A 14,080-nucleotide genomic window follows, 5' to 3' on the forward strand; every position below is an offset into this window, starting at 1 on the left:
AACCTTTCCACAGACTGTAACATGTACTACCATGTTTTCAACATCAGGGGGAGGCCTCTTTGCGCATTTTGCTCTTTCTCTCTCTCTCTCTCTCTCTCTCTCTCTCTCTCTCTCTCTCTCTCTCTCACACACACACACACACACACACACACACACACACACACACACACACACACATAAACACACATACACGGTGATCTATTTGCAGAGCTGGAGCTGCCGCAAAGCCCCGTCCTCCAGGGCTTTTTTGTTTCACGCTCCAAATGCATTAAACCGACGGTCATCGTGGGAAACGGCACCGACGAGAACACACAGTTGTCGTTTAGGAAGAAGAAAAGAACAACGGAATCGTTAAACTGTAAAAAAAACCCCAAAAAAATAGAAACACTGGGTTGCGGGTCAGCGGCTTTAACCCTTCATCTGCCGTCTCTTTGTAATCCAGAGAAGGCAGAACAGGACACGTCTCGGTGAAATGTGAGCGGATCAGGTCGGTGACCGTTATTTTCAATGTGGTTGACTGCAGCCGACTCGTTCGTCGTAGATACGGCCGCGTTGATGCAGCAGCGCACGGCTTTAGTGTTCAAATCCACCACCGGATCTGGGAAGACAATAGGTGAAATATACACCGGTCTGGACTCCCAAGACTATAGAAAACGAGGGTCTGCATCCGCTTTGGCTTCACTAGGTAGGTTGTTGTAATACGGTTCCTACATTACCCAATGCAGAGTAAGCTTTCACAGACGTTTAGCCCTGGAGCGAATTCTTCCTTCTTTCCTCCTCGTTGCCTTGGCGACTCTGAGAATGCGGTAGTTTTAACGGACAAAGCAGGATAATCCGTTTTTGTTTATTTTTTTTTTTTTTACCAATTTATTGTCCTAACGCCTTAGGGAGAATAAATTAGGGTGACGACTAATATGTGAGAGCATAACGTTACCCACGCCTGAGTTGAGCTAGCTCCATGTGTTGGTACAGTATTGGTCGTGGCGTTGTGTGGAGTCTGATAACGGCCATTTCACCGTCAACAACACATTATTATCCCACGAAGACCGTGTTTTGCAGCATGGGCGTCAATGGGTTAATGCGAGGTATGGGCAATTATCATTTCATAGCCTAAGTGAGTACATATTTGATTAGTATTTCATTACAATAGAGAGCAAATATCAAGCAAAATTCCCCGAAATCTATTTGGAAGCCATATCTAAAATCCCCATTCAGGGAGCTTTCAGGACCAATGTTCCCTGTTAGGCTGCATGTGATAGTTTGGTGACCTGTCTCCAGTTATTCATCACAAATAATATTATCTTATAAATGAGCAGTAATTGCTCCACTTGTTCCCAGATATTTAGTCAATACAAGCAGGTTTGGAAGTTTTGTGGCAAATGATAATAGCTGCAGGAGCTCTGCCATATCTTCATCAGACTTATGTTGGGTGAAATAACGCCCCTGTTTTCCAGCTCTGCAGTAGGCCTAGCCGGTGGAGTGAATTGTGCATGTAGGCGCTTCTGTGCCCCGTTAACACCACAGGGACCGTGTATTTCTTTACAGTGACCGTGTGAGGAACCGGGTTAGACAGTGAGTGACAGCCGGCCGGTAGCTGCTGAGGATGGCGGCCGTGGTGAACTACTCTCCGCCCTGGTGGGTGAATCTGCTCCACCGGCTGCCGCATTTCAACCTCCAGTTCGAGCTGGTGAGCAGTGACTTCAGACCGGAGGACTCCGAATATCAGAAAGTAAGTGGAGCAGTCAGGGCCTATAGGGGGCTAATTAACTCCCACATAGGATTCATCATACCCTTCATCATACAACATCACATCATCATCCCATCTCCTGCCACCCACCCACTCATCTCTCACTCTGTAGTTTTACAGTAAGGTGGCCTAGTGGATAGTGAGACTGTCCTGTAACCAGAAAGTCCTAGGTTACATCCCTGCAACATGTGCCATGTGTCCTGTCCAGTGTCCTTGAGCAAGACACTGACCCCCTACCTGCCCGCTCATTATAATGGCTAAAAGCCTAAACTAAACTAATTGCACTCATATCCCTGATAACACAATGACTCAGTCACCAACTCTGCCTCATGGAGAAGCCCTATTTCAGAGAAGGGCTTTGCCCCAGTTTTGCTGCATCTCATTTGAATTCTCAAACAGGGTGACATCCAGGTCTCTGAGCCAGAAAGCGCAATCGCGACAACCCCGCATACAGCAAAACACAGCGGCTCGAATCTGGGCTTCGTGCGCTGCAGTCACCCCTCGATGTAGTTTGCTGACATGCGGTAGGAGGAGGAGGGAGGGTGACCAAGTTCAAGAGCTGAGCGTGGGAAGGCACCCACACCAGTGAACAAGGGATAGAGATGAGAAAGAGAGAGGCAGAGAGAAGTAGGAAGAGGAGGAGTGAGAAAGATACAAAGAGATGGATTGGAGGCGGGAGAGGAGAGAGAAGGGTCGATGAACCATGGGAGGTGCTTCTAAATTGCCAAATAGCCACTTCCTGCGAGCTATTCAATCTTTAACTAAGGGCCTTTGTGTGTGTGTGCTTGTGTGTGTGTATGTGTGTGTTTATGTGTGTGAGCGTGTGCATAGGAATTTTAAGGACCCCCTTTTTAGACTAATTACATCCTGACACGTTTTAGCAGGCTGGACTGTTTCTATGTCACTGAGCATTCTGCGCTACGCTCATATGTTTAATCTCTAGATATGCTCTTATATGTACAGTATCTGTGCATATATGTGTGTGTGTATGTGTATGTCACGTATGTTCCCTTTCTGTGTCAGTGGGTATTTAGCACTCAGTGTTGTTTGTTGAGGTGAGGTCACAGGGCTCCCTTAGGGTTTGTGTGTGTGTGTGTGTGTGTGTGTGTGAAAGAGAGAGAGAGAGAGAATGTGTGAGAGAGTATAGGGGTTCTATTCAGGGTGAAATCATTAATTCTGGCTAGACGGGTGAAGAGAGGGAGGGATAGAGAGAGCGAGAGAAGAACAAGAAGGAGGAGGTTGAATTGGATCGGGGGAGGGACAGGGGGAGGGAGGGCGAGTGGGAAGGGGGGCGAGTGGGAAGGGGAGGGGTGTTGTCTGTTGTGAAAGAATGCTCTCTTTCTTTCTTTCACTCTTTCACTGAAGCCCCGTCTTTAGATTGGCTCAGTATATCTGTCTCAAAGGCTTTCATGCATCCACTCATCCAGCTGAGAAACACACAAACGCACACACACACACATACAAACAAGGTCCTACACTGTGTCCTTCAGTGCAGAGTCCCTTTGCTGCCACCGCGCTCACACACACACACACACACACACGCACAAAACAAAACAAAGAGAGAGAGATCCTTCTGTGTAGTGTTTTTCTCTCTGATGTGATTTGGCACAGATTCATTTGTATTCAGCGCTGGAGCTCTGAAGCTGCTGAAAACTTTCTTCTCACTCACTGACTCACTGACTCACTCACTCACTCACTCTCTCACCCTCTCTCACTCCATTTTTCTTTCTCTCTCTTACTCTCTCTTTCTCACCCACTGACTCACTCACTCACTCCCTCCCTCCTTTCGCTCTCTCTCTCTCTTAAAGCGCTGTACAGTCGTGTAGCGTTCTCACATCTTGTATTATTTTTATCCTGATTGACAAATGTTTTTCTTTTGATGTTTTTCTTATGATTTGAGTGTCTCAGTTTTGAGCTGGACTTGTCAAAATAAAGGTGTTTTAGAATTCAAATTCTCTCTCTCTCTTGCTCTCTCACTCACCCTCTCACTCACTTTCTCTCTGTATCTCATTCTCTCTCACTCTATTTCACTCTTTCTCTCTCTCACACTCAATCTCTTTTTCTCTCACTCACTCTCTTTCTCTCTTTCACTCACTCACTTTCTTTTTCGCTCTTATGAGTAAGTAATGTCCCTTAAACAAACACACACTGACAGAAGCTGTTTAGTATTCATTCAGTGTGAGAACGCTCTCTGATGACTTTGACTTTGTTGGGGATGCTGACTGTGGCTTCTGTGAGAATTACATTTTTTTTTTCCTGAAGAGCTGAAATAGGAGATCTTATCCTGAGGTTCTGCAAGGCATTGGAATAGTATGTGTGTCTATCTGTGTGTGTGTGTGTGTGTGTGTGTGTTATGGTAGAATCGCAGAGTCAGCTACCAGCCACAGTTAAACAGCTGCAGAGCATTACAGAGGAATCATGTGACCTGTAATAATACACACACGCACACACACACACACACACACACATGCACACACACACACATATTCCCAGCTGTGGAAAGTAAGATGGTAATTGGTATTTTGAATAGTATGCTATAATACAGACATTATCTCATAGCATTTATACTGTAAATGAGCCAGGCACCATCATACGCAGTATTATCAAGCTAGTACGACACTATTACCAGGATCATAGAGGATCATAGATAAGAGGTGCTACTCTTGCTCGCAGTAAATAAAATATATATAGGCTATAGGGATGGGACGATATGCTTATCTCACGATATTATTCGATATGCGATATGGGGTTCACGATTCGATACAACCACGATACGATGTAATGAATAAAAGCTCAATGACAACCAAGTATGACTGTGCAGAATTATGTTTATTTCTGCATCACATTTGTGATTACTACAGCATAATAAAATGAAGCTAGTATCATGATTCATTTTTCTGCCCCATGATACGTATTGTCACTTTTTTGTATTGTGATATATTGAATTTCGATATACCATCCCATCCCTAATAGGATATACAGTATATTTGTTCAGCAAGATTACAAACTTGCCATGTAGTTCGTCAAAGGTCTTCATCAGAATATGGATTGTGCTAGTAGTATTTTGATTGCACCTTGACCCGGTACTGGTGAAAGCACTGCCTTCATCATCACCCATTACCAGAATATCACTCAGGATCAGTCAGTGCCTCAGGACAGAAGCTGAGAAGTATAGTAGGCCAGGCCAGGCCAGGCCAGGCCAGGCCAGACTGCAGGATAACTCACAGACAGGAAGAGTGCAAGGACAACTCACTGACATGGAAGTGACTGATCCTGTCAGCTCACACATACACACACACACACAGAGAGACACACACACACACACACACACACACACACACACACACACACAAGCGCATGCACACATACACACACTCAAACGGACAGATTGGAAGTAGATCACTGTGCCCAAGCATTTAACATTAGCCCCTCCCCCGGTAAGCCTTCAAACTGCTAGCTGATCTAGAGTAGCGCGTGCGTGCACACACACGCGTGCACACGCACACACACACACACACACACACCACGCATATTAGTAGCTAATTGATCCAAGCTTAATCTGCTCTGATGGTTTGGCAGTGTGACAGTTAATCTAGTTAGACTCCAACATACACAGTGGGAGGAGGGTATGGCTGAAGAGCCCTGGTCCTGGGTCAGATTATGCATTTAACACCAAGCCAAGACATCAGACAGCAAGAGCTGAAGTGTGGTCCTGAATCAGGTGTCATTTCTTTCTTTATACGTCTGTCTATCTGTTTCTCTGTTTCTCTATCCTATTCTCTCCCTGCACTTTTCTCTATATCAGTGTAATTATGTCTTCCCATTGACATTCCCAAAGCAAAAATATGATTTATGATGGATGCCATGAAAAGATCCATCATTGTTTGATTCAGTGAGGGTTTTCAATGTCAATCTTTCGCTGGAAAGCTTAATGCATTTTATTCTATGTGGTATTTAAGCCCTTGGACAATGCTAATGTTGATTTTATAGACATAGAGATCAAACAATTCATTAGCGGTGCCACAGCACGTCTTACTATAGCACAATGTCTCTAGTGCTAAGCCTACTGATAATAGCGTAGGATAATACCAGAATGCCTATCTACATGGCTTATCCCCCCCCCCCCATCAGTATACTTTCCTGCCATCCTCCACTCCTCTTTTTTAAAGGACCATAGCAGTGTTTCGCATGTTTTAGCCCCTTTACTACGCTGCATGCATACGTTACAATACCACCGACCATTTTCCAAAGCATACCATACTTTATTACATTTTTGGAATATTTACTCTATTTCCCTATTTTTCAAAATTCAAACATTCAGGTGATAAGGTTTAGATGTCATGGACGTTTGAATTTAGTTTGTTAAACAGTCTTTTCTCAGGGACTATTTTCTGGCAGAGACGGACACACTGTTGTGTGGGTCTCTGCATGGAAAGTATTTCCGAATTCGACAGAGAGGAAGTGCATTCACATGCTATCGGATAAATCGGAAAAAAAAAATTTCCGACTCGCTAGTTAGCCACACTATCATAACATTTTTAAAGAAGAAGCCAAATCCAAATCATCCATTTCATGATGCCCATCTTTGCTTATTGTTTGTCGTCTGGGTTTGATTTTCCGACCAAACAGCATACGCAATGCTGTTTGGCGGCCGACTTTGAAGTCCCAGATGTCAGAGCTTCCCACCAGCATGTGAATGCACCAGAAGACATGTAGACTTTATAAATCAATGTGTGCATTAAACTAAACTATCTACAATAAAGTAACTTAGACAAAAATAAACCTTGGCAGGATGTTCACTGTGATGGATTACCTACCTCAAGCAAGTTTAAAGTCTCAGCAAGTTGATTTCCATACCATACTGAAATGTATAGAAACGAATGGCTGCCTTGAAGGTTGGAAAAACACATTCAAACATCTAAAAAAGTATGCTATGCTTTGGAAAATGGTTGGTAGTAATGTCAAATATATGTGAATTGTAGTAAATGGGCTAAAAAATGCAATAACACCAGTATGATCCTTTAACCTGCTAGAGAAAAGGGAGTAGGGAAGAAACAATAAATTGGTAGGCTTTCTCCTCTGAGCCTCACCATCCCAATTCTCAGCTTTCAAACAAGAGAGCAATCATATGGGAATAAACATAGAATTAACAGACACAAATAAATGCAAACACACAACTCCCCAGTGATGATTGTGCGGGTTGCAATGGGAAAGGGCTACAATCAGTTTAGAAACATAAAACTAAGATCTCCCCCCACCACCACAGTAGTGTGAATATTTTATCTCTGTTTTACACTTATAATTTATATCTGCTAGCTTTAGGCTGCTAAGTAGAGACCTCAGACAATAGAAGACGATTGGTGCTGGCTGCAGGGAGTGAGGGTTGTGGCTTGCAGTCAATGTTCTTCAATTAGTCCTCTTCTCTCCCCGCAGATATCACAGGACACCACAGCATATCATATCGTATCATATATCCCATTGTATGTTATCTGTTCTAGTGGTCTAGTGACCTACTAGCCCGGCTAGGTTGGCTGTAGCCCTCTAGGATTGAAACAATTGACTATGCTGGCCTGGTTACACATCTGCCACAATTAATTCACACGTGGAAACGCTGACCTTACCAGGATACAGCAGTTTTTCTTCAGCAGTGTGAAAAGAGATTTATGCCTTTAAAGTACGCTACAGGTGAGCTACAATGTCATAAGGGCATAACAGTGACAGCATGTTAGCTGGTGCTAGTGTGAGTGAACAGTCTGAACAGTAGGCTTGTGACGTTTCTAATGCCCTGAGGCTGAGAGGGATATTCCCAGGAAAAACAGCACACTTAACTATTAAACCAGGCCAGAAGGACACACAGACATCTTTCAAATAAGCAAAAGATAATTGGGATTTTTGAAAATGTTTTTTACACAGTATTCTCAATGAAGAACCCAGTTTTCATGTTTCTCTCCATAATTTTTTTTGTGTTGCCCTGATCACATTCCTGATATATTTTAGTAAACATAATATTTTTAAACATATGATGTAGATTTTGGCACACACACCCACATACAGTACGCACGCATATGTGGATGCATGCATTGCCACAGGGTCAGGAACGTGTTGGCTGGCGTTCAGGGCGAGGCTGAATGCCAGGAGTTTAGAAATCTGGGAAGCGGGGGAGTCAGGGAGAATCTTAGAGGTGGACTCAGATCTTGTCGTTATCGTCCATGGAGGAGAACCCAGAATTGCAATGCTGTTGTCTAGATAGCTATTTCTGACAGAGCACAACTGTGGCAGAATTCCTTACACAGCACTTCAGCAGTCCCAGCTCATCCAAGTGGTCTAGCAGCTGGAGATTTCGGTTTTCCAGAAATGTGCCATTGTCTCTGCATGATGTTGCAGCACAATGGTTTTTCCAGACCCTCCCAGAGGGGGAGGAGAAACTAGCTACACTACATTGTTGGTGTGTGTGTGTGTGTGTGTGCGTCTTATTAAAAAAAAAGATTTCCTGAGTCCAAGACAAATTGCATTAACAGCTCTCATCTCAGTCTTTATCCATTTCTCCTTTTTTAGAGTGTTCAGTCATCTTCTTTCATATCTTCTTCTCCCTTCCTCTTCTTCTTCTCTCTCCAGCCTGTCTCCTTTTTGTGTCACAAATTTACCCCCTTACTTCTCCCTATGTCTGCCCCCCCCCCCACCACCACCCTTTTACACTTCAAAGCTTTTGCAGGGTGTGTGATCTGTGTGGTGGGTCTCGAGCACACATAGCTTCCCAACAGGCTTGCTTCCGCTCGCTCCATGGAGGTGTGTGTGTTTGATGGTGTGTGAATGTGTTGTTCATGGTATTCATCAAACACCTATTTAACAGCCACAAGTAGCTTGAGAGAGGAACAGAATGTGTGTGTCTGTGTCTGTGTGTGTCCGCCTACACAGGAAAACCTAAATCGCTTGTCTGGTTTATCTGTTCCTCCCATATCAGCTGATTTGTTTCCTGTATCTTTTATCCGCTTCCTAAATCGTTCCCTGAATCCTGGCCTGCAATAGGTTAGCCACTTACAGCGAATAAAACAGAGAGTTTTACAGAGCAAAGTATAGTACACTTTCCTTCAGACTGTGTCGCACAAGCATATAATTCATATCGCCAATAATTCTCTCTCTTTCTCTCTCACCCTCTTCTCTCCAGTCTGTGTTGTTGCTTGGCGCTGTGGCGTTGGTGTGTTTGGGCCTCGACCTCCTCTTCCTCCTCTTCTACTCATTTTGGCTCTGCTGCCGACGACGCAAGAATGATGAATCCTCGCACTCCCATACACACTCCCAGCAGCCTAGCGCCGACTGCTGCTGCACCGCCTGGTGTGTCATCATCGCCACGCTCGTCTGCAGGTGAGAGGGCATCCACACAGGTGTACAGGAATGTAACACCAGTTCTACTTTGTCATGATAAAGGTGTGAGTGTGTGAACGTGTTTAACCCTCCAGGCTATACAACTACTCCAGGCTGTAGTCAACGTGCTCGATAAAATAAGGGTTGATGATTAAAAATATTTACACGTTTTGCACTTAGTGGAGAGTTTTTTTCTCTGAAAGAAGCTGTCTTTAGGGATTGACAGGGGACAGTTGGCACAATTTTGCTGGTACTGTATAGTGCAGCCTGTTCCTGTACAGCTCAGTAGGTGTAAATCATGGCACTAACACTGCCAAAGATATGGGTTTGAGTCCCACTGGGGCCACCTGTATTAAAATGTATGCACTCATGGTACTGTAGAACTCTGGTGATTTGTTGAGTTGAGTTTATTAGCAATCTGACAGTACAAGATTGAATTATGCAGAATGTACAGTTCACACAAACAGATGATTTTAAAAAATAAGATATTTAAAGCTGTTAAATAAACAGCTGAGTTAAAATAAACAACAAATAAAACAATTCAAACAAAACAATTCAGTTTGTCAATATGTCATGTTTTCACTTCAGTTGAAGGATTACATGGTTCTCTATGGGTTGAGAAAATTATAGAACCTCTTTCGCTTATGAAACCCTTACAAAACCCATTGCATAGCGTGAAAAATGCATTGTCATCAAGCTGAAAACAAGGTTGTTTTTCTTAGTTCCTGAAAAGCTGACATTTTGGAGACAGGCGGTTTTCACCCGACAGCGACAATATGTACATTTTAACTGTTAAAACATTGCACCAATCAAGTCCACTCAAGTCTTGTTGAAGCATGAAATCCCTTGGGGTGTTACTGAGAGCCAGGTGGTCACACACCATCAGTTGTGTTTATCTGAGTCTGAAGTCTGTGTGTACACTCTGAGGTCTTTCACCCATGTGACCTCGCAGCAGGGCAGAGGGTATTTTGACTGCGGAAATTGGCATGTTTGGATCCTCTGCTCTCGATTCACAAATTCACACAAACATATACTGTATGCCTGCAGGCACAGAGGCACACAAACTTAAAACTTAATACCCTTCCCCCTCCTCTCTCACCACTTCACCCCTTCCTTCTCCCCCCTACTCTCTCTCCCTTTCTTCCACTTTTCTTCTTCTCTTTTACTCCCCCTCTGTTATTTATTATTTCTCTCTGTTCGCCCTCCGTTCTCCCTGGCCTAGAAAGGTTGCCATGGAGACAGAAGCAGATTTGATGCAGAGACGAGAAATGAATTATACAGTCAGGGGGAGCCGTGTCTGTGTGTCTGTGTGTGTGTGCGTGTGTTTGCGTGACTCAGTTCGGAGGGGTGTTTTGCAGGTTTAAATATTTCATGATTAACTGTAATATTTCATGTTGAATATTTGATATGGATCTTAGCGTGTGTGTGTGTGTGTGTGCGCACATGCACATTTGTCCACGGTTTGATATTAGATTTTATTTTTGGAGTAAGACCAACTACAAATGGACCCTCAGTCCATGTGTGTGCACATGAGGGTTTGTGTCTGGATGATGCTGTCAAGTTAGTTCACTGACATCATACATAAATAAAGCTAAAGATAAAGCTTTCTCAGTGCAGTCAGTAGTGGGATCTATGGTACTGTCTACATGGAATGACAGTGTGTATTGTGGTTGCACTAATAGTACTGTGAGTATAAAATAAGATGTCATTTGGCTGTAACACTTCTGCTTTATATTTTTGATTTGGGTGGTTCAATTTGGTTTGGAATTGAACCCGAGGTGAACCCAATTTTTACCTACTATAACCTACTTCCCAGCCAATTGAGCTCCATTTGAGTGCAGTGGAGTCTGGTTGTTGAGCTTTTGGGTAGAGTGTAGCATTTTTAGCCCTATGATGTCAGGCCATTTCAGTCGAAAATGGACTGAAGCAGAGACTGGCCTGGCTTGAGCTGTGGTTCATCACTCTGAGTTAGCATCATTCAGGACAGGTTGCCCTGTCTTAAAGGTAGGATGATGTAGTATTGTGTGTGTGTGTGTGTGTGTGTGTGTGTGAGCCGGGGGGGGGGGGGGGGGGGGGGGTGTAGATGCAAAGCCATTGTATCTGGGGCAAGCTGGCCAACGTTTTCACTCAATCATGTGACTTTTGAACTCTTTCTTTACTGCAGCCCCCCTTTTCTCTCTCATATCCTAAGCTGTTGGTGGATAAAGTCGTGAAATCCCCTGGTAGGAGCTGCTGATATTAAACCAGCGAGATAAAACACATGGTTAGGAGGAGGATAGAGAGGAGGAGGGATGAAGGGAATAGGAAAGACAGAGAGAATGGATGGTATAGAGGAAACAAGGGATAAAAAAAGAGGAGGGAGGAAAGTGTTAAACAGAGATGAGATGGAGGATGGAGTGAGATAGTGCGGGGCGTGGATGGTAGGTGAAATGGAAGGATGGACATTGATGGGAGAGAAAGAAGGGAGGGATGGAGGATATTGACATTAACAGACAAAATATAGTAGTGTCTCCATGTCTGTATTCATCCTTTGCTGTGTCTGTTGCTCTCCTCACCCCTCTCTCCCTCCGTCTTTCTTGGTTTATGTCACTTGCTCACATAAAGTCCATCATAAAGCTCTGATTAAACACACACACACACATACACACACGCACGTCTATGTGTGTGAGCCAATGTTGTGTGTGTATGTGTGAACTGCCGCTGTAACAGGGCTACTCAAGCTCTAATGGGCTAGAATGAATTGCCTTAACAATGCCTATAAATTTCCCTGTACAAATGTCCGGACTCCAAGTGTATAGACAGAGACATCATCAATACAAAGACTACGCTCATACACACACTCACACACACACACATACACAAAAGGGGGGTAGGGGTACAAGATTGGTTTACATGATGGGAGTGAGAAAATAGGGACACAGAGGGGAGGGGTTTGTGGGGAAAAGAGGCTAGATGTGATGGGAGAGCAAAAGGAGAAGGAGATCTTTGTGGTGGTGGTTGTGTGTGTGTGTGTGTGTGTGTGTGTGGGGGGGGGGGGGTAGTGGTGTGAGCATGGTTCAGGAGTAATGGGGTTAGGAAGAAAGAGTGTGGGGCCAGGGACCTCAGATATTGTACGCATGTGTGTATGTGGGTGCAGAGCTGCAGAAGGATCATATTATGTGCGGTCTGGTGACCCAATTATTGCTCGGACAGTGTGTGTGTGTGTGTGTGTGTGTGTGTGTGTGTGTGTGAATCATTCCTAGTCTTCCTGTGTTCGCTTGAGGCTCAAGGGTGACACCATAACAAAGGACTGAGAGCTCAGCGCTGCCTCTTGCTGGTTAGCAAAGGAACTGCACTCAACAAGTCAGCCATCAATGCTGAATTTTTGTCTTGCATATTCTGTGTTGGTGTGTGTATGCATGTGTGCAAAAGAGAAAAAAATGTAATTCAGCTATTTATCCATATTTATTTGTTTAATGCCATCCGATGGTTGAATTAACGGGTTAACACTGCTATCTGTTTCCTGCCTCTCAGCGCTGGCATTGCTGTAGGCTTCTATGGTAACGGAGAGTCGAGTGATGGAGCCAATCGGCTGGCTTACTCCCTCCGTCACGCCAACCGCACCGTGTCAGGGGTGGAGAAACTGGTAAGTTACCTGAGTGGGTGTGTGCATGTGTGTGTTTTCCCGCGGTATTTATATGTGCAATCCAAAAGAGATATTCATGTGACAGTATCTTGGTTAATGAGCCTGGGCTGTGTTTTCGGTGCAGGTGTCGGACAGTGCCCTAGCCTTAAACCAGACAGTGGAAGAGGGCCTGGTCCAGTTGGAGACGGTCTACCAGGAGCAGACGGACTACGTGTCCATTGTCCAAAAGCTGCAGGGCCAGCTGGACGAGCTGGTGAGGCTGATGGTGGATGTTCCCTTCTGGTCCAATACTGACATCTCCCTGGAGGACTTGGCCCGCAAGACGGAGACCTTCGACTGGTACAGGTCAGTAGTAATATCAATTTCATTACAGAAGGACTTGAATCTGATGGTTCAGTACTGTCTATTTTTGCAACAGATCAGTTATTTCTACAGACTAATAACAATTACATACACTTTGCATTGCACATTGCAACATTATTTGCTTGATCACACCGAAGACTGGTCTATTCAGAGGTCTTTGGGAATAAACAAGGTTATGCTTTGTTGCTACTACGTTGTTTCATATATATATTGTATGTTGCATTGTGTCATATTTACAGGTGGCTGGGGTACCTGGCTCTGCTGCTGTTTGATGTGCTCATTTGTCTTCTGGTGCTCTTTGGCCTGATACGCAACTCCAGAGGAACTCTGATTGGGTAGGTCACCTCACATAATACCTCTAAAATTGTTGTGATTGGATAGGTCAGATCATGTAGCACTGTCAAAGGCACACTGTATCTGTTTAGACTGTGTAGTATGTGTCATGTTTGTATCAGTGTGTTGACGATGTGTTTCTCCCCTTCAGAGTGTGTCTGCTCGGAGTTCTGACTCTGATAATCAGCTGGGGGTCTCTGGGCCTGGAACTGGCTGTCGCTGCGGTAAGTGTAACCATGGCAACATCGCCGAGCTCTCTGTCTCTACAATGATGTAATCTCTTCCCACTGCTCGAGTGAGAGTGTTCAGAGTGGATGTTACTGTAGTCTGATGTGTCATGTGTGGTTAACCTCTTACAGACGTCCAGCGATTTCTGCGTTTCCCCGGATACCTACATCACCAGGGTAACCAAGGAAAACGCTGTCATCAACCAAGGTATGCAGACAAGAGAACATGGTGGAGTGGTAACAGCCAACCAACTGACTGCCCTTTTCAATGTTTTTGTCCTATAGAGAGACAAAAATATAAAAGATTTAAGAAGATTTTGTGTCAATTATAGAAATGGGAGAGGGAGGAATAGAAACTAGAGAAGCAATTGATTGATGGATTGCACATAGAAAGATACTGTAGGTTGACAAATATGCAAATAA

General features: G+C 44.2%; 1 protein-coding gene across 1 annotated transcript in view; it reads left to right on the forward strand.

Moving 5' to 3' along the window:
- The first annotated feature begins 174 nt into the window (after window positions 1-174).
- ttyh3b (tweety family member 3b) overlaps window positions 175-14,080 on the forward strand; it is a 183,490-nt gene continuing 169,584 nt past the window's right edge. Inside the window, exons 1-8 of the mRNA XM_078291496.1 lie at window positions 175-685; window positions 1,546-1,729; window positions 8,913-9,109; window positions 12,623-12,734; window positions 12,859-13,079; window positions 13,337-13,432; window positions 13,582-13,654; window positions 13,790-13,865. Of these exons, the coding sequence (XP_078147622.1) occupies window positions 1,604-1,729; window positions 8,913-9,109; window positions 12,623-12,734; window positions 12,859-13,079; window positions 13,337-13,432; window positions 13,582-13,654; window positions 13,790-13,865 (901 nt within the window). The 5' untranslated portion in view covers window positions 175-685; window positions 1,546-1,603. The remainder of the gene's footprint in view (window positions 686-1,545; window positions 1,730-8,912; window positions 9,110-12,622; window positions 12,735-12,858; window positions 13,080-13,336; window positions 13,433-13,581; window positions 13,655-13,789; window positions 13,866-14,080) is intronic.

Source organism: Centroberyx gerrardi, chromosome 3, assembly GCF_048128805.1.
Source record: "Centroberyx gerrardi isolate f3 chromosome 3, fCenGer3.hap1.cur.20231027, whole genome shotgun sequence".
Classification (NCBI taxonomy): Eukaryota; Metazoa; Chordata; class Actinopteri; order Beryciformes; family Berycidae; genus Centroberyx; species Centroberyx gerrardi.